This window comes from Zosterops lateralis (genome assembly GCF_965231275.1).
Source record: "Zosterops lateralis genome assembly, contig: SUPER_6_unloc_1, whole genome shotgun sequence".
Classification (NCBI taxonomy): domain Eukaryota; kingdom Metazoa; phylum Chordata; class Aves; order Passeriformes; family Zosteropidae; genus Zosterops; species Zosterops lateralis.
This window is the reverse complement of record NW_028154616.1, coordinates 366,032-386,014: the sequence shown is the minus strand read 5'-3', so window position 1 is coordinate 386,014 and position 19,983 is coordinate 366,032. Positions and strand designations below refer to the sequence as shown.

The following is a 19,983-nucleotide window of genomic DNA, read 5'->3' as shown; positions in this document are numbered from 1 at the left end:
TGTTTGTGATTGGATGTTGCTTTGTACCCCAGTTCTGTCCCCTGATTGGCCCGTTTTGAATCCCTTCCCTGATTGGTCCAAGTTTCAATCCCCTAATTTGTTTATTAATGTACCCTCTGATTGGTTCCTTTTCTCAACCATTAATCCCATTGGCTGTTTATGAAACCCTGCCCCTTTTTGTGACTGTATAAAACCCCGCTGACTGAGCACCTCGGGATCTCCGAGTTGTCGGTGGGGATGGAATAAAGAAGATTCTCGGAGATCATCCTTGGCTCCCAAGTGATTCATCTGCATCGCCTGAGATCGCCTCCAGCAGGGAGAGCCACTTCGGCCTAAAAGCCCGGTTAGAGCTGACAGGCTTTTCCCTCACAATAGAGCTGAAATCACTGCACCGGGGTGCCTGCGCCACCTGGACTGAGGCTGCCTCTTTAGAGGCAACTCGCTAGGGAAGGTCGCTGCCCCTAGAAGAGCTAGCTGGTGGCCTCGGCAGGGTGGTGACAATGTTCCATAGCAGAGTGTGAGCTTTGGCACAGATAAAACAGTGAGTCAATTCACATCTGCTCTCTATTAATGAACCCCTATTCCATTCTTACTCCACATTAATGAATAGTATCTAAATGATAAAAAGATAATCTTATTGGGAAGTATTTGGTACTTCCCTATGGGTAAATCCCATCAGCTTTATGTTTAAATACAGAAACAACAGAAGGGAAAGTTTCATAGTGTAAACTTTTCCAGTTATCTGTGTTCCTACCTGTTCCTACTACTTTCCAGTTCTCTGGAATTACGTGAATTATGTGGATTATGTGGATTACACTTCGATATGACAGGGACTGGGTGAAAAAATATTTTCTGTGGTTATCCAGTTTTACAGAATGGCCCTGGTTTTTTGTCTTTCATGAAAGGGCAAACAAGTGTTTACCTTGTACCAATTCACAGAAAACAGAATATACCATCTTAATCATATCTCTTTTTCTGTTCCCCTCCTAAACTGAAAAGATGAGTCCTAAAATGTCACAACCTGACTATAGCATTTAGACATCTAACTTTTGTGAAATAATGAGAACAGCATTCAAAGCATATAAAAGACCATAAAGTTTTCTCATATGGTAATACTTTCAATTCTTTGTGAACTATATTTAAAAATTATTGGATATATGGGAAATTTATGCTGAATTTACATCATACTGTATAAATTGCATAACCATGTATATAGATTATCAAATGGAGATTAATATATCGGTATTTTTACATTGCTCTTTTAGTACAAAATTCAGAACCACTGATCACTAACCATATTTCATACTATAGGAACATTTCCCTTTCCCCTTTTGTGGAGTGAAAAAGTCAATAAATTCAACTTACCCCAGGTGGATGCTGCAGAACAGGGTAATCAGTGTGAAAACAGAGTCTCCCAGTTGTATAAGCTACATTGTTAGCATCTACTTTGTCTTGCACTTGCCAAGTTGGTCTTTATAATGAAAGGGAAAAGAGAAAGCATGTTAGAACATCCAGCCAGCATGCCAGACAGTACACATTGAAACTGTGAAATCACAGTACAAGGGTCATTTCATCTTTGGACATGAAAATATTGTAACATTTGTGTCCATCTGTGTCCATCCACCCCAACAGAGGCTTATTTCAGCAATCCTAGATAAACTTCAGTGTGCCAAGGGATATCTGGCACCAAGATAGTACGTAAAAGAACAATGAGTTTCCAGTGGCAGAACTTTGCTGAATGCAAAGGCCAGCTGAAGACACTAACCAAGAGGCTTCTGCCAGTAGAAATCATCTTAGCACTGATGCTTCAAAATTAATCGAGTAGAAGCTGGCTCATTTTTTTTTATCAATCTTCCACTTTCCCTCTGCCATATGGAGCACATTATCAATGAAATACAAAATTTGTAAAGGCCAGGTAACTTTCCCCAGAAATTATTTTTAAGGCGTTACAGTCTTAAAAAATACAGAGTATCCTTTACAGGGGCATCTTTCCTGTAAGCTGAAAACTTGCTACTGGGGGAAAATGTCTTGATGAAAGACTTTGAAGCTTCTTCCCTTCCTATGACACTCTTTTTGAGAACTAGCTCTGTTTACTTTATTACATAGTTTCTGTCTTGAAATTTGGCACAATTCAGTAAAAAAGTTTTCTGACAACTGCAGTGAAGAAAAAAATTCACAGCTTTATGACAAAGACATGAACACCCCATGTTGCTGCACAGACAAAATGTGTTTGGAGTGATACAACATGCAGGAGAATTTGAGACCAAGAACCACAAATTTTGTTTACACAAAGTTCACATGATTGAAGATAGTCTTTAGCAGATGCATGTTATAGATCCAGATGTTTGTCTGGAAAAGTGTAATTTACCATACAGAGTCCATATAATTGCACGCACATAAGTGACGGAAAAGAAATTATGAAACTCATTTTCCCTGGTGGAATACTATAGACCAGATATGTTCCAGATAGTGTGTGTCTAGCTTTACTTCTTAATAACAGTTTAAAAAGAAAATAGGCTAAAGAACATGCAGATAAAATTATTTATATACAGCATATAAATGCTTTTTTTCTAGGAGTGGTATTTATTATAGAAATTATGCAAAATGCTAAAATTAGATTTCTGCAATTGCCAGAGGGAAACCTCCCTTGAATATTTGCAAATGTGTTTAACTGCCTAGGAGAAATAGTTTTTATTATTTGGTGTGGCATGTATTCATCAGTACATTACTTGAGTAACAGCACATATTCATCACCATGACCTCAGCACTCAATTATGATAATTTCAACCATACTTCCACAGTTTGACAGCCAAAAAATAGCCCCTTTATATAATTCCTGTAATTAGTGCTGAAGGCAGCTAGATTTGCTCCAACTTTATTTTAATAGGCTATGGTGTCACTTGATGGTTCTAAAACAATTTAACACATTTTAATTGTCTCATTTATATGAAATATATAAAATTTCTGGAGTGATAACACTTTATAGAATCATTATAAGCTTTTGTAAAAGTAGTCATTGCTTTTGTGCTGTCAGGATTTGCAAGGGAAGCTGCTCCCCAGGAGCTTTCCTTCCACACAGGGAACTTTGGTCAAAGTCCAAGTAACTGATTTGAAGTCAAAGATGCTAATAGGGAGCTCAGCATTGAATATGGAAAAATCAACCTTACTTTGTCTAAGTCTCAACTGAGCTGAAGCATCAATTTGGCCATGTTAGGTGCTCAGGTAGTAAGGGTATGTCAGAGGCTCTTGGACCTTAAGGAGAGCAAAGTGGGTTGGAATGGTTTATGGTTTAATAATTAGGGTCAGATTTCAAAGTTCATTATTCAAGCTGTTTGATAGAGTAGGAAGATTGGCACCAAGCAGGCGTAGCAATTTTTTGCATTAGATAGCAACATGGGTTCAGCCTTCATCAGTAGAAAACCAGGTTGTCTGTTACATCCTTAGTCCTGTGAAAGTGCAGCGCTAGGAACTGAAGCCACATTTGAATCATTTGGTCTTACACTTCATTAAAAGTCTATGTCTCATACATATGAGATTTGGGACACATGTCCTTCTTTTGCTGCTAAAGACCTCCAGGTGATACTGATGGATTGTCTGTCTTCATGGGAGTGCTGGAGCCCCAAAGGAAGGCCTTCACACCACATCAAGCACTAGACAATGCTTCAGAACAGAGTAGGAACACAAGGTCTAGGTCATGACAAGCTGGAGAAATGAATTGTGGTATGACTGGAGACTTCATTAATGCAGTTGGGTCTCCATAATGGAAAAAGAAAAAGGTTAATTTAAAAACATGGGATCTCTTGATGTTGTTATATGGCTGATACAGAGAATGTTTCCACTTTTTACAGTAATGACATTTTAGAGAGATCAGACCAAGAAGACATCTAGATAAGAAAAAAGGCTTTTTTCTTTCATGTGTTAGAATTATATTTATTCCTGTTTATATTCATTTCAGTTTAAAATTCAGGATTCTGTTGAGGTAATGTTGAATTTGGCAAGTTTGTCGATTCTGAGTTTATCCTTTTATTTATCATATTTTGTAGGCCATGTATTTGGCTCCCAATGAAATAGCAGAGAAATTACCCAAAGTTATTATTTTGTTACAGTTGTAAAAGCCATCCCAGAATTGAATGTCAGTAAGAAATGAACTTCTGTTTCAGAAGTGAAAATTATTATAAGTATTAGCTACAAACATTTCTTCTTAAGTTAGATGGAGGTCACTGGTTCAGCTCAGCAAGATGTGAGTTGCCATCATCATTTGTCTGCTTATTTAGTAGGTGCTTGCAGATGTAGAGCTTTGGTTTGCCAGTTCTTGGCATCAAAAGGATAATTTATAAGTGCCTGCTTGTGCTTCCTCAAGCTGAACTCTGCTTGTTGGGACTGGTTATGGCTTTCCAGAGCATACTCTGCTGAATGCAGGGATATGAGTATTCAGCCCATCTTCTTGATGATGTGGGCTACCATACCATCATCTAAGTCCTACCTATGTCCATGACTCAATATCAGATTAAGCAAAAGTTTCAGGACAGGTAACTTCCTCTGTTCAGAACGGGATTGGATTAGGGATTTTTGGATTTGTTTCATGGCATAGATAAGAAAGTCTATCTCGCTGTTACCCTATATTTGACAACATTTGTTTTCAGGCACTTTTCCTTCTCTCAGCAGTTAATGTCATTGCTGCTCTTCTTTACATACCTACCTGTGACAGTAAAGCGATTCTCTTGTACAGTATATAAACGTGATGCCAAATTTTCTATTATATATAGAAAAAAACGTACATTTTGCTTTAATATATTAATCCACAAAATAGACACAGCAAGCTTAAATGATGAACATTAGAGATGATTACAACACTGGCAAAACAAAGATATTATAAAACAAACTCACCCATAAAATGTGAGACGCAGGAACCCAATCCTGTGGCCAAGTCTAATCAATTCTCCCTGCCTTGTGGCAGCTCCTGTCAGTAGAACAATTCCTACTTTCTTTAGGGTGCACAACCACTTGTATGCACTTTCATCATTGTACATGATTTCTTCAAAAGGTATTTTGGGAAGCTGAAGGTCCGAGCCCCAGTACTGGCATTCTGAAAGGGAAGAAATAGAGAAACAAGTTCTTAGCTGTTTTAGCAACAAAGCTCAGGACACAGTGAAAGCAGGAAGTTAGTGGGATTTCTATATATTTGTCAATATTCCTCAATCCTGCAAACCTTGAATGAGGTTCTTGAGTTTGCATGGATAACAATTAAACTTAGGATGATATTCAGCAAGACATTGCAGTATTGAAATTTTAGGTCAGAAGTTGAATGAAAGGACAGTTAGAAAGGAATATTTTTGGTTAACAGTGCATCAGAAATGTGTGTATTCATTTTTCTGTGTGTACTGGTGAGCCACAAGAGTGAAAATCTGAAAATACAACTGCTTTGAAAGTTTCTTGTCAAGTATGGAAAACCTTGGAGCACCCTGAGACATCTCGCATACATCAACCCATGGGGCTACTTGACTTCAGACCTGTCACTTGGGACCATGATGGTGCTACCTGGCTTCAACCAATTAGCCTGTGGGGTTACTTGAGGTCAAACTCATTGGTTGAGAGTGTGCTGGGGTTACCTGAGTTCAACCAATTAGCTTGTGGGGGTTACTTGAGGACAAACTCATGGCTTGGGATCATGCAGGTCCATGCAGAACTCTGTGAAGAAGCTTCTCAAAACCCAAGGCCAGTCATTTCAGTTTCCCTTGCCTGTGTCCATGAAACCATTTTTCATTCCCATTCATTTTCTGCCTTCCTGCTCTGCTGAGACCACACCTTGAGTACTGCATCCAGCTCTGGGGTCTCCAAAACATGAAGGACATTGACCTGTTGGAGTGCAGCAGAGCATGCCCCCTGCCCTTAACAGCTGGTCAACTGGTAGATAATTCAGGGCATCTTGCCTCTCACACACATTTGCTAATCAGTGAAATAACTCCATCAAGACAGCTTGTTTTGAGTTATTTTGGCACCATAGGATTATCCTTCCCAGTTGACAATAAACATCTTGCTGTGGAAGCAGATGTGGAAAGATAAGTAGGAATTTCTCACTGACAGACACCTCACTTTACAAATTATAAAAGCTACACAATAAGTTCACAAAGCAGAAGTCTTCTGCATATTCCTTGGAAATATGTAGGGTCTTCTCTCCAAAGTTTGGGATGCCTGCTTTGTGGTTACTCTCTTGAGGGTTGAGTGAAAGGACTCTATGTACACTACTGACAATTCAGTGGTAAGTCACATTGACTCCTAACCTATACGATTTCTTTGCTAGCTATAATACAGGTACTTTTATGTCATGCTGTAATTACTACTATACTCTACTAGTAGTTCTTTTGTTTTAGTAGTAAGTAACGGTGTTTAAGGCCTTTTGTCTGTTAATCTGTCTATTCAATAAATAACTCATTTTATAATAGACATAATTGGCCATTCTTAAGAACTTCCGAGCCAGAGCAATTTAGGTGTGGCTCACCTAAGTTGAGCTGCTGCCAAAAATCTAAGCCTAAGGCAGGGCTTCTCTAAAGATCCCACTTGATTCATAACATGCCATGAGTCCAGAGGAGGCCACCAAGTTGATCAGAGGGATAGAGCACCTCTCATATGAGGAAAAGCTGAGAAAATTGGGATTGTTCAGTCTGAGAAAAGGTGGCTTCAGGGTGACTTAACTGTGGGTAGTGAGGCACTGAAACAGGTTGCCCAGGGAAGATGTAGAAGTGTTCAAGGCCAGGTCTGATGAGGCTTTGAGGAACCTGGTCTAGTTGAAGGTGTCCCTGCCCATGGCAGGGGGACTGGAACAAGATGATCTTCAAGGTCCCCTTCCAACCCAAACCATTCTGTAATTCTTTGACCCCAGAGCACAGCTGGAGGAACTCTACCCCTGGGGCTCCCTTGCAACTCTCACTAGGCATGTTTCACGTATTTTTAACTTTGGTAAACCTTAACTATCTGGTCTGAGGTTTTCTATGGCAGTATCTGCCAAAAGTTTCAGCAAAGATTAAAAAAAAATCAAACCCCTAGAACAGTGAGAAGTATAATGTTTATATCTTACCAGTAGCATACATACAAAAACTCTGATAAAGTAATTTGTCTCCAAATTTGGGACACATGGGAGAAGCACATGGGGAAGCACCACTCTGCTAACCATCTGTCAAAAAATTCTCATTACATGTATTTTAAGATTTTCAGACACAGATGCCAAAATCAAATTGATATCCTTCACTAAAAGGCAGTGCTGTAGCCATTTTTTAGTGCAAACAAAACCACATAATAACAACTAAACCCCACGATTCTTTGTTTTGAGCTCAATATCATAGGCCAAGGTCACTTAGTTAAAATAATAAAAGGTCATTCCATCCCTCCCCATTCAACCCTCATTTTTTCCCCTACAATAATGTTGCCAAGACTAATTTTGCTAAACAGCACTGAAACCAGTATCACCTAAGTTTTAATGGCTCTAGCATATTCACCCAAGAACCCAAGGAAATAGTAATGTAGAAAGGAAAAAGGCAGAATATTAATCATAGGGCCCAAATCACAGCTTCTCACCAGGACACTTTCTGGAGCCTAACAGTGCAGTTAACTTCCATTTAATTTCTCTGTACTACTGGCAGAGGACACTGGAAGCCACAGTTGTGGATCACTTTTGTTACAAATAATAGTGATTTTCTTCTGCAGTTGATAGAATCCCAGAGAATGTCCAAAAATACTGTATGGCATACCTGGACCACTGAATCCATCTTGGTCTTTTCTTTATTTGTTCATTCATAGGGATTTTAAAATAGTACAGTGTAGCGATGTACCTGAGTAGCTTAGGCCATTCTGTGTACTTGCCAAGATAAGAAGCTTGTTTATCTGTTTGTAGATAACAAGCCACCTGCAGTCTTGTTTTCAGAGTTCTCAGGAATTCATCAAGGCTACTGAGATAACAACAGGACTAAAAATAAGGGTGAAGAGCCTGAGAAACTGTCTACGAAAAATGCAAAACTTAGATAGAGGACACACAATGTGATGATGGACACTTGACCAATTAGGTGTCCTGGAGAATGTGTGTCTGACTCATGAACAAGTGGCTCAGCCAATCAAGAGACACCCGTACACACACCTGTGGACAGTAGTGCTAGAATCTACCACTGTGGTTTAATGTAAACAATAAATTGGCTTCTGTTGAAATCATATTGATTCATTTATTCAGTTGCCCATTTTCCCCTGCAGCACAGGTTTTAAAGGCAAGTAAAATGGCTGCCCACATAGCTGAAAGAAAACTTCTATGGGGAGTTGGTAGTGGTTTTATTGTAACAAATGCACTTGTAAGCCCCCTTGGTACACATAACCTGAAACAACTACAAGTTTGCGGTGCAAATGAATCTTAGGTCAAGATATAACTTTTATTAAGCTGCCTAAGCTTATTAACACTAAGCTGCCTTGCTAGAAAGCACCATCTGTAATTATTTTCTTCCCTGTATTTATACTAGTGCTTATCACAGAATACAGAATCACAGAATGGTTTGGGTTGGAAGGAACCTTGACTATCACCTGATTCCAATCCCCCTGCCATGGACAGGGACATCTTCCAGTAGACCAGTTTTCTCCAAGCTCCATCCAACCTGGCCTTCAACACTCCCAAGGAATGGACATCCACACCTTCTCTGGGTAACTTCCTCCAGGGAAGCAGTGGGTCTTTTCTATTTCATGAAGGTTGTCTGGAGTAAAAGGTGCTGAGGGGAGGAATGGCCCAGACCAGAGAGCCACAAGCCACCAAGCACCCAGGCTCTACACAGCTCTGCCCCTGTGCCCGTGCCAGTTGCCTTGTGGACTTCAGATCTGCTTTCCCCACTAACACCACTTACCACTACCCAAAGCATTCACTTTGTATATTCAATGATAATTCACAGTAAAAAAAATCATTTTATCATTGAACAGAGAGCATGTATACCTCCCTGGGCAGCCTATTCCAATGCCCAAACATCCTTTCTGTGAAGAAATTCTTCCTGATGTCCAACCTGGCGCATCTAGTCTGTGTCCTCTTGTTCTATTGCCGGTTGTCTGGGAGAAGAGACTGACACTTGGCTGGCTACAACCTCCTTTCAGGGAGTTGTAGAGAATGATAAGGCCACCCCTGAGCCTCCTTTTCTCTAGGCTAAACAACTGAGCTGCTCTTCGTAGGGCTTGTGTTCCAGACGCTTCACCAGCCTTGTTGCCTATCTCTGGACAAGCTCCAGCATCTCAATATCATTCCTAAACTGAGAGGCCAGGAACCGGACACAGCACTCAAGGTGTGGCCTCACCACTGCTGAGTACTGGGGAAGAATGACCTCCCTGCTCCTACTGGCCACACCATTCCTGATCCAGGCCAGGTGCCATTGGCCTTCTTACCAGGGCACACTGCTGGCTCATGTTCAGCTGGCTGTTGACCAGAACCCCCAGGTCCCTTTGCCTGGGCTCCGCCCAGCCACACCATCCCCAGCCAAGAGCAATGCAGGGGTGGGTGTGGCCAAAATGCAGGACCTGGCAATTGGTTTTGCTAAACCTCATATTGTTGGATTCAGCCCATCTATCCACCTGTCCAAGGCCCTCTGCAAATGTAAATGAACAACTCATTAAAAACAAGTCTACTAGAATTATTTTGTGCCTTTATTGATAATCTAGGTTATGACTACTAAACCTCAGATCTACATGCTTTTCAAAATGAGAAGAATGAAACACTTCTGAAAAAATTAATTCCTCTTTCAATAATTTCGAACAATAATTTGGGGGGAAAAAGATAGAGAAAACAAAAATCCCATTTCTTGATCATACCAGGTAACTCCTAACTACATTAGAGTTTGTATAAAATGAGAAGATGCCCTTTTCTCAGTACCTGCAGATGGTGTGCATGCATCAACACTAGGAATTACCCAGCATTTACTACACAAGTTAGGACAATGCTGATCAAAATCTTTCGGAGAAATATAGGAAAGTTTAGACACCATGAGAGTAAATTACTTCATCTAAAATTATTTTGTCCACAGCACATATTTTAATGTTTTTGAAAGCCAAGTGTATTTTTGCTGTATTGTGAGTTATGTTTATGGCAGCCTAGCTCATGTCATTAAGCTCTTATTAGTTATCACTGCAGGATATATTCAAATGACCAAACTTTTAAAGTAAAAAACTACTTTTAACTTCATCCTCCTAAAATTATCATCTCTCAGGACATAGCAGAGAAACTGAAAATACCATTGATGCTGTTAACATCCTGATTCAAACTTTTGTGGAACTGGATATATATTTCCAGTATCATATTATCACATTTCAAAGAGCTATCATCATCTGATGAAACCTTTAAACTGCTGTTAAAACCTTAACCTAACCTAAGGTTAAAAATATTAAGTACTGTCGTCCCTGAATTTCTTGCCTTCAAGTGTTTGAGTCTTTGCAGCAGCTTTCTCACGCTGCTTCATGTAAACAATATGTATTCTTAGAAATTATCTGTATGTTTTGCATTCTTGTTCTCTGAGAAAGAACTTGACTGATGGTCATATTGACCAATGGAGTCAGGAGGTTGTAACCTCCTTGGGCCAATCTTGGCCCTCTGTACAAAATGTATATAAGCCTTTGGAGTCAGATAAGAAAGAGCTTTCCATGTTTCACCAAGCTGCTGCCTGCTGTCCTCTGTGAGGCTCCACTCCCAAGTCACAACGTGTTGCCCCTCTAAAGGCCTGGGGTAACAAAGTACCACTACAGACTAGCTCTCCAGAATATTCTCTTTCACCCAAAAGGAAAATATCATTGTGATGTTATCTAGTTCCCACTCCTCCAAACCCCCAGCCCCATCCTGTTGTTGGTATGCCAGCATGTTGGAAAATGAGCCTCAGCAGACACAATGAAGTTAGATACTGGATACTGGCTTACTTACAAGCATCCTCTACTATACCCAGCATCTGAATTACAGACATGGTAAATAATTCTTGTGACATCTGCTGGGTAGAAGTCAAGTAAAAAGAAAGACAAAAAAAGAGTATCTTTGAGACCCCACAGCTGTAGAAGTAGAATATGTCTCTTTTGCTGTTCTTTTGGGAGCATCTTGTGAGCTGGGCTGAAATGAGCCTTAATATACACAAATAGCAGATTTTGATTTCGCGTATTTCATGGATAGAATCTGACAATGTTTTAAAAGGGAAATCTTCACATACTGCCAGAGAGCTATTTATAGTCACTTCTTCATGCACTGAAAATCTGATCTACTCTTCTTTTTGGGTTTGACACAATGTCTGACATCTATGTTTTTTGAAACAGAAACTATGATGGAAAAACATTTTTTTAAAAAGCAGCACTAAAAGCAAATAACAACTTTGAGAAAAAAAAAAAAGCCACAGCTGTGACAATCTCAGCAGTGAAGGTTAACCTTTAACCACAGCAGTCTGGTAAATTTTCATTTCTCTTTGTTGAATCAGCATGCAGGGCTGGCATTTCATATCATTGTCTGTAACACTACACTGCTGGGATATGATTGGCTGCTTATAAGAGCATGTAATTTGCAGTGTGCATCTCCACTCACAACAAGAAAGTGTGTTCTAAACTTACCATAATACACAATGAAAAACAGATCTTAAACAGCCAGCAAGCAAACTCATAGGATCCAGCCTTTTTTGGGAACTGAAACCTGGGAGAACTGCAAGACGAGGTCAATCATAATGAGCCAGGGCTTGTCTGAGAATATGAGGAAGAGCTGAATGATACCACTAAAAAAAAGCCAGTTAACTGGTGTAACGTTTATACACTTAATTTCTTCAGACCTACCATGTGAAACAGAATTTGAAAAAGCATTGCCCAAAGATTGAAACAGATCTTTGGTGTTCATCTTTACCTGGATGGCTCCAGTGGAGAAGAGCAGTGGCAGAGCAGAGAACTGGCTTCCAAAACATGCACTGTATTTATATGCCAAGAACAAGCATGTGCAAATGCATTCATGTGAAGGCAAATCATAGCTAGTAATGATGGGTGAAAAAAGTAGCATTACATCTGAAATACTGACATCTTAGTAATTAATACCTTTGCCAATGAACACAACCTGAGATCTAGATTATTTTGTCTGGGTATTAAAGCAATGTTCAATTTACGTTGATCCCTTCGAAGGCTACAAAACACCCTGTTAGCTTTTACAGCATTTTGACAAATAAAATTTCTTACCATCTGAAAAATCAAGTCTAGTTTCTCTGAATGAGGTTTGTTTATCTTCACTATATTCACTCTGGAAGCATGCCAAACCCTTCAAAATAGTAAACTCAACCATATATTTTTGCCAAAATTAAAGTTATATATTAAAGATACATAATTAAAGATATAAACTTTTATATTATCAGGGGAAAGTAGTTCCATTCTTCACTATGAAGAGTCTGTTATAGCAGCCACTGAAATGAATGGAAATATTTCTTATCATTTAAGTTTTAAACCAGTAATGTCCTATTTTAATAGATACTGTCTTAACACTGAACACAGATACACAACTTTCTGCAACAGCAAATTTCACAGGAACAGTGTCAAGAGCAATTGCAGGCATCTTTCAAGCTTTCACACTTTCATGCTCAGTCTGAAAGGCTGTCAAAGTAATGATGATATGCATCATGCCAAACCTAGTGGGTTTATAATTATTCACTTAAAAGGGTAAGTGATTTGTACAGGGTAAATGTTACAAAGACAGTTGTAGAAAATACTTAGTGATCAAAAGACAGTCTGTCGCAATGGGACATGAAACAAAGATGCTTCACTCCAGTCAGAAGGCAGTAGAAATCAGAAGGTTTATTTACAATTCATTCAGCCCTTTTAGAACATGCTGTGCTAAAGGCACATTATTGGTTCATAGGGCTGACACCTCTCCCATTGGCTGAGTAACAGAAATAGCAAACAACACCTGTTGTTATGTGAAATGAATACTGTTTACACAAGACTGTTTTGGGAAAAAGAAAACTGTTGAAAAGTTTCCCTTGGGAAGAGCTCAGCAATTCTCAGACTCAGAAAATATTGAGCCCACACAGTCTACCACTAAAATATGTATGGGAAGCAAAGCAAACACAACCTGAACTTCAGCACTACACACTGCTATGCTACAGTTACTTTTTAACAAGAAGGCCATGAAAGGGAAATAAAAAAATCAGTTGTAACTATCTTGCAATTCCAAATCATCATTCTTTTAGAAAAAATTAGAAAAATTTAAATACTTTAAACAGCACTCCCACACTTGCATAGTCACAGATGGTCCATGGCTCATTTGTGAGACCTACTAACACTTTCTGGAAAGAAAAGGCTTTTAGGAAAGTAAATGCAACCCAATTAATTGTACTTCTCTCAGGTATACAAGGTAGAAGAGGGAAAAGATAACCACGGGCCCCTGTCATGCATGCACAGCCTGGCACTGGGCACTAAAGGTTGTTGCCACTGCTCCAGCTGGGTAGACTGGTCCTCACACAGGCACCTCTAGCCAGGACTGTCAGTATCAAGCCCCTTGCATTTGACACAAGCATGGCAGACATGGATTTAATTCCTACCTGGTAAAAATAAATCTGCTCGCATTACAGCTCTGGCTTCTTCAGAGAAGCATCGTTTTTTCAACCACTCAGCTTCATATTCACTTGTGTGTTCATCAGGCCATATAATTGAGATCTTTTAACACAAAAGAAAAGGTGAGTTTAGAAAAAAATATATTTTAAAAATATCATCTAGAACAACAAAACCCCTCAGAAATGGCAGAAATTTTAATATTTAGATTAATAATATCAGAGTTAAATTTTCACTGAAGCATGATAGTAAACAAGTAATGAAAACCCAACCTGAACACCATTCAAATTCTAACATATTTTATAAATGTTCATTTTCATTTCAATCCATGACCTAATTTGCTGGTTTGTGTGGACTGTGGGAACTGCACTTAATAGAAAGAAGAGAATTGTAAAAACTGGCACATATCACTGGGGAGAGCATGTCATCCCAACTCAGAAGAGTGAAAACATCTTGCAAAACACTGACAGGTCATGAGAAAAGAAAAAGAACAAGACAGACAAGAACCTTGTGCTACAAGAGAAATCCATCTCCTTTTGAAGTCTTCCCTCAATCAAATATATTTTAAAAAAGTGTTGGGTTTTTCAATTCTGAAAAGAACATGGAAAGAAAGCATATGGCTTTGCTTGTCATGAACTGAAAGAGCTTAGTCCAGCACAGACCCTCAGTTGAATTTTTAAGGCAGACGAGTAGGTATCAATTCTCAATTCACATGACTCTGCTTATTCATATGATGGTAAAACACTATCAGTATCATTTTAGTATTAGTGCTGTGCTTTCATCAGTTTCTGAATATAAGTGGAAGCAGAAAATCCCTAATTTGCCTAATAAATAATGAATTTACATTGCATTAATTTTGTCTACAATCAACTTGGGAGCCCAGAATTCCTCACCAGAGACCCTTACACTGTGGCTGAGACACTTAAACCTGAGTCAGCCTCTGCAAACTGCCCCTGCAGCGAGGCCGCCCCATCTGACCCACGGTTGACTGCTACATATTCAATATGTTTAAAACATCTCTAAGTATAAAATGAAGGAAATTAGTTTGTCAAAGGAGCCATGTACTGCTTTTAATAAAATATAAAGATATCTAAATAATACGGTAAGTTTTTATATATATCAGGAAAAATTGAAATTCATAAGGAGGGCAGCTCCTATCCTCTCTTGCTTGATAACCTTCCATTTTTCAGGAAGAAATGTTAATGTAGATAAGTAGACAGGGATACAGACATTAATTCAATTCTGATTATTGGATTCAACTTTGGTTTGAATGTTCACTCAAACCAAGTTGAGATGAAGGTTTTTACAATGAAGATTTGCTAATAAGCTGCTATTTTTGTTATGGATTAAGTTCATCATCATTTTGCCATGCGTTTTTCAGATTTTCAAGTCATTTATTAAAAGAATAAAGAGAGGAAAAAGTGTAAGTGTAATTAAATGCGCAAGAAATGTCTGCATTTTCAACAACTAGTGATGAAGAAGGATATGGTAGAATTTTAGAAAGCATTATTATATTATAAAAGCTGAAGCCTGGGTTTTTGCAGCCTCTACATAACATCTATAAAATGAAGTTTCATATGAAGGTGGAAAAATCTGAGTTCCCCAAACTGCGATTCTTCCTTTGCAAATATCTGGTAAGGTTTGCAAATAAGCAAACTGTGATTAGAATATAACTTGAATTTTTCTCGAAATTAGATTAATAAGCATTGTTAGACGAGTTTCACAAGAAGGTGAATGATGGTTTGCTTCAAATACCTTTTTTCTATCTGCCAGAGCAACCTGCTTCACAGTGATGTTCACATCCAGATCCTCGAAGAGCAGCCTGCGTGCTCCGGCAGAGGGCAGGAAGCAGAGAGGACACTGGCAGTTGTCTCTCAGCCAGACACAGGGATAGCTGCTCTCACTTCCGTCCTCCCACTTCACACATACAAAATGGCCCTCGTCCAAAGCTTCCACCTTCTGTATTCCCGGGCTCATGCTGAGCTGCTGGGTGGTGTGGAGCATGCCAACTACAAGGCTGAGTGCTCCCAGTGAGTGGGCTCCTGCCCTTCTGCACTGGCAGCAGGCAACACACCTGGCCTCCAGGGACTATGGTCGTCAGCAGAACATGAGCCACCTCTCTCCACCTTTTGGGTTCTATATTGAAAACATCAGAGAGAGAAGTCAGAGGGAACTAAGTCATGGAGTTCCTAAAACACCACCAAGAGCAGCTTATTACTGAAGAAGTCATGTAGCAAAAGGAGTGTTACAATGATTTCCCCTTCCCTTCCAACTTCCTAGACTTCAGGAATATTATCTGTTGATTAACAGAGGGTGTACTCAGACACATCTATTCAAAATTCTCTTCAATTTGATCCATCATCTTGGCTGTCTTTTGTTGCTACTCCCTCTGACCAGAGATTTTGCAACAGCCCTAAAACCTCCTCTACCTGGAGTAAGAGCATGTGCGAACCTGGCCTCAGCAAATGAGTCTGTGGGTATGACCTCCTCCACCCTGAACCCAAGCAGAGTGGATTTTCAGGACAGATGCTGGATCTGGTTTTCTTGCGGATACGTTCTTCTTCCTCAGCTTTGTTGACTTCTCCCTAGACCTGAGGTAACTGGACAACAGTGTCACCGTTATCTCATGTTTCCTTAGGTGACTTAACTCACAGTCCAAAGTTCCAATCAGGAGGCATATTTAGGAAAGGGTGGGCTTTGGTGGTCATAATTTCTTTATACAGTTTTGCCATAAAAGGCAAGATGTCCTTCATAACAATGTTTAAGCCCTCAAAACAAATTCTACAAACCAAAAGCCAGAGCTACTACTAACCATGTTCAAAATCTAAAGCATGAAAGTATATACACCATAATCCCTGCTGTGGATACTATGGAATAGAAAACACAGAATCCACCTCCCTACAAGGGAAAGCTTTGTAAACATGACTTTATCAACAGCAACAGAGTTCTGTGAGAGTTCCTCTCTCCTTTCACAGCCAGACTGCTTTCTATAGATATACTCTTTTATTTAAAGCCAGCTACATACTGTACTGCAGAAAGATGGTGTATCCAGATCCTAAAATTAGGAAAGTTCTGGTCAAATCTTTTTCTTATTCAGAAAAATTCTGAATAAGGGGGGCTCCCTGAATCAGTAAGTCATTACATATGTATTTTAATAGACTTTATCAATGTAAATATTACATATATATTAAGTATCCTTTCTTTTTGTTCTTAAGCTCACAGGGCAAAATATTGATGCTACCAGGACCAAAGTCTCACCAGCTGTCGTTGTGCACGAAAAAATGTCTTGGGGTTCACTGTTTTGACTCACAAAGGCCTACTGGAGTTATCAGATGGTTTTTCAATATTTTTCCTTTGCTGCAGTTTAGAACTAGGCTACACGGGACTCTTGGGTGTCCATTTGTTTTTATTTCATTTAATTGAGTATAGCAAAGCAGAATACTGGTGTTTTTTTCTTTCTTACGTTTATGAATAGTAGTCCCACTGGAACCCATTAATTACTAATCCTCACCTGCAATGCAGTACAGTTAATTTTGTGCACATAGACTTAAACATCTTTTATCCAAAATTGTCTTTATATCCAGATTGAATATATTTTATTTTATACAAATGTGTACATAAATGTACATATGTCTACATATATGTGGGTGTGTATTTCTACCATATCACAATTTTCCTTTGAACTGTAAAAATATTTATGTTGCAGTGCTGCCTGCAATGTCCTTTTTTATTATGTATGGCTAAAAAGTTGTGTTATGCTTTAGGGTTTAAAAAAGAAACGACCATTTCAACATGCCATTAACTTTTGCTACTTCTGTACTCATTTCAGGATAGTTCTCTGTTCAAGGTTAGCAGTTTACCTGATGGTAATGAGTCGCACTGCCTGACACCTGGACAATGCTGAATTGTCCAACACAAAGCATGGTACTCACATCCACATGGTTTTAAGCACCTGAGCAACAGAAATGGCTGGATCAAATTATTCCACTTACCTTTCAATGTAAAAAGAATTCTAGAACAAAGTGCTATTCCCAGAACCAACCACCCGGCTCCTTTGGGTATAAGGATGCTTTTCCCTGTTTACTAAATATAGTAGGTACTCCAGTAGGTATCTGCTTAAGACAAGACCATGAGAACCAGAATTTGCTTTAGAAGTTTAAGGACACCAGGAAGATCCTCTAGCTTACTAAATGGAGGAAGTAGGAGAAATCCAAAGGTCTGGATATACATATTAAATGCCTAAGTATTTAATTTCAAAGTTTCTCCATAATGTATTTCATACATTCATTATATTCATCTGTCCAGTAGTCCACACACTGATTTTGTACACAAATTTCTCATCTTATGTAAGTGGATTGCCAAATAATTTTAGTATTATCCACATGCTTAGTGTGGATGTGTAGAACCTAAGCAAAGGCTCTTCTTTAACACAGCAGTTATAATTACCTATATTTTGTATATGGGTATTCTATAAATATTTTTCTTCAAAGTGTCAAAACAAAGGATTGGAAAATATATTAAGCCTTTAATTTCTGAATGTCTCAAAGAGAAGATTCATCACTAAAACTGAAGCCCTATGTGAAGCTTGCCAGATTTAAAGGGCTTCTAGACATCTCCTATTTTACCATTCAATTAAGAAATCTAAACATGCTTCTAAGAGGCTCCAAATACACTAGTGGTAATAGAAAAATCACATTTTTTATGGCAAGAAACTGATGTGAGTTTATTGTCTTTCTATCACAAATGTCACTTAACTGGTATTTGTTCATCAAGATAACTTGGTTACACAAAATGCATGTCAAGCTCCGAAAAGCCAATTTCATTTTGATTTGTCTCAGCGCTGATTGTCAGAGGCATGTGGACAAGGGGTTGCACGTGTGCCACTTGCAGAAGACAACTAAGAGAAGATGGGAGAAAGCCTTGTGTTTGGGGAGACTTCACCTGGTAACCATTTCATGTCTCATAGGACAGGCAGCAGGAGAACAAGGGCACTGTACCCTCCAGAAAGGTTCTCCAATCAGATGGCAAAAGGTCTCCACCAATGGTCTGCAGTGGAATGTTGCACTTGGCAATGGTCTCTTGTCAGCAGGCGGACTTTGGAAGGAGCCAGGGGGCATAAAAGTAACTGTGTCAATAACTCTGGGGCTTTTTGGCTTTTAGAGTCTTGGCTTTTTGTGACTTTTTGCATCTGGGGGCCTTTTGAGTCTTGTTTTTTTGCTTTGGCTCCAGCCTACTGAGGTCTGCTTCTTGCCCTGGCCCTAGCTGGTTTTTGTCCCTTTTGCCCTGGCCTCAGCCTTCCTTTTGGCTCTTCTGCCCTCGCTGGCACTTGCTCATCCTCACATATGTGCCTTTCCTCTTGCTGGGTGCTTGGCAGGACACTGGCTGACCTCTGAGCCTCGTGTGTAGCCTGTGTCCTGCCCTACCTCTTTGCCTGTCCCAGAAACCATCTGTTCTGCCTCCCTGTGTTCCTGACAGATGCCATGCCCACTTCATCCCTGCCTTCCTGCCTGAGCCACTTGCATCCAACCCTGCCTGCCTCCTGATGCCTATATAACTTACGTCAAAGTTACAAGGTGCTAATATAGCTTGATTTATAAGATACCAATATAACCTGATATATCTATATAACCTGATACCAATATAACCTGAATCATAGCTTTTTATACCTACATAACCTGAATCATAACTTTTATTCTTACATAACCTGATATAAATAACTTTTTATACAATGTAATGGCTAGTATATGGTTAACTGGTTGCTTAATGCTGAATAGAAAACAAAAAAGAAGGAAAAAAATCTCACCAGGTGGATAGCTTTAGAGATAGATAAGCATAGTACTAATGAGAAATTGGCAAATGTAAAGGCAATTAGCCACAAAACAAAGAATTTTGACCAGTTAGGACCAGATAGACCAAGGAACACCATAACTGCACATGTCAAAGACCAAGTTGAAAAGTTCAGATACAAAGAAGACCTTGGAAGCCTTCACCAAAGACCCCTGATGACTTCTGAACTGGGAAGGCACAAGCACAGTGCGAAAGAACTAATAACCATGAGATCATACTATGTAAATCAGTTCCAGCGCCTATATGATTATGTTATAGTAACACAGTAACACTCAGCAATACTTACTGTAAAAATATACCACAGCACTTGACAAAATGAGTTAGGTGGAGATATCCCCCTCGCCACCAGTGCTGTAAAAAACAAATACCTGCTCTATAGACATCGGTCTGTGGGGATTTATCTCAGCCTATCTTTCGGGTATCACCTGATCCAGCCCCCTGTCGTGATCCCCGCTGCCATCCTGTCTAGGATCCCACACCTCCTGTCCGATCCCACTCACCTCGTGTCCGGCCGTCCGTCGCTGCGGGAGCTCTGCCTTTGGAGCCGTGCATGCTCCCTGACAGGTCGTGCACCCT

General features: G+C 39.5%; 1 protein-coding gene across 1 annotated transcript in view; it reads right to left on the bottom strand.

Annotated features, from left to right (window-relative positions):
* BBOX1 (gamma-butyrobetaine hydroxylase 1) overlaps positions 1 to 19,983 on the bottom strand; it is a 28,502-nt gene extending 8,519 nt beyond the window's left edge. The window contains 6 exon segments of the mRNA XM_083885333.1: positions 1,366 to 1,471; positions 4,888 to 5,086; positions 13,551 to 13,665; positions 15,316 to 15,573; positions 15,575 to 15,696; positions 19,908 to 19,983. Coding sequence (XP_083741459.1) covers positions 1,366 to 1,471; positions 4,888 to 5,086; positions 13,551 to 13,665; positions 15,316 to 15,573; positions 15,575 to 15,696; positions 19,908 to 19,959 — 852 coding nt within the window. The 5' untranslated portion in view covers positions 19,960 to 19,983.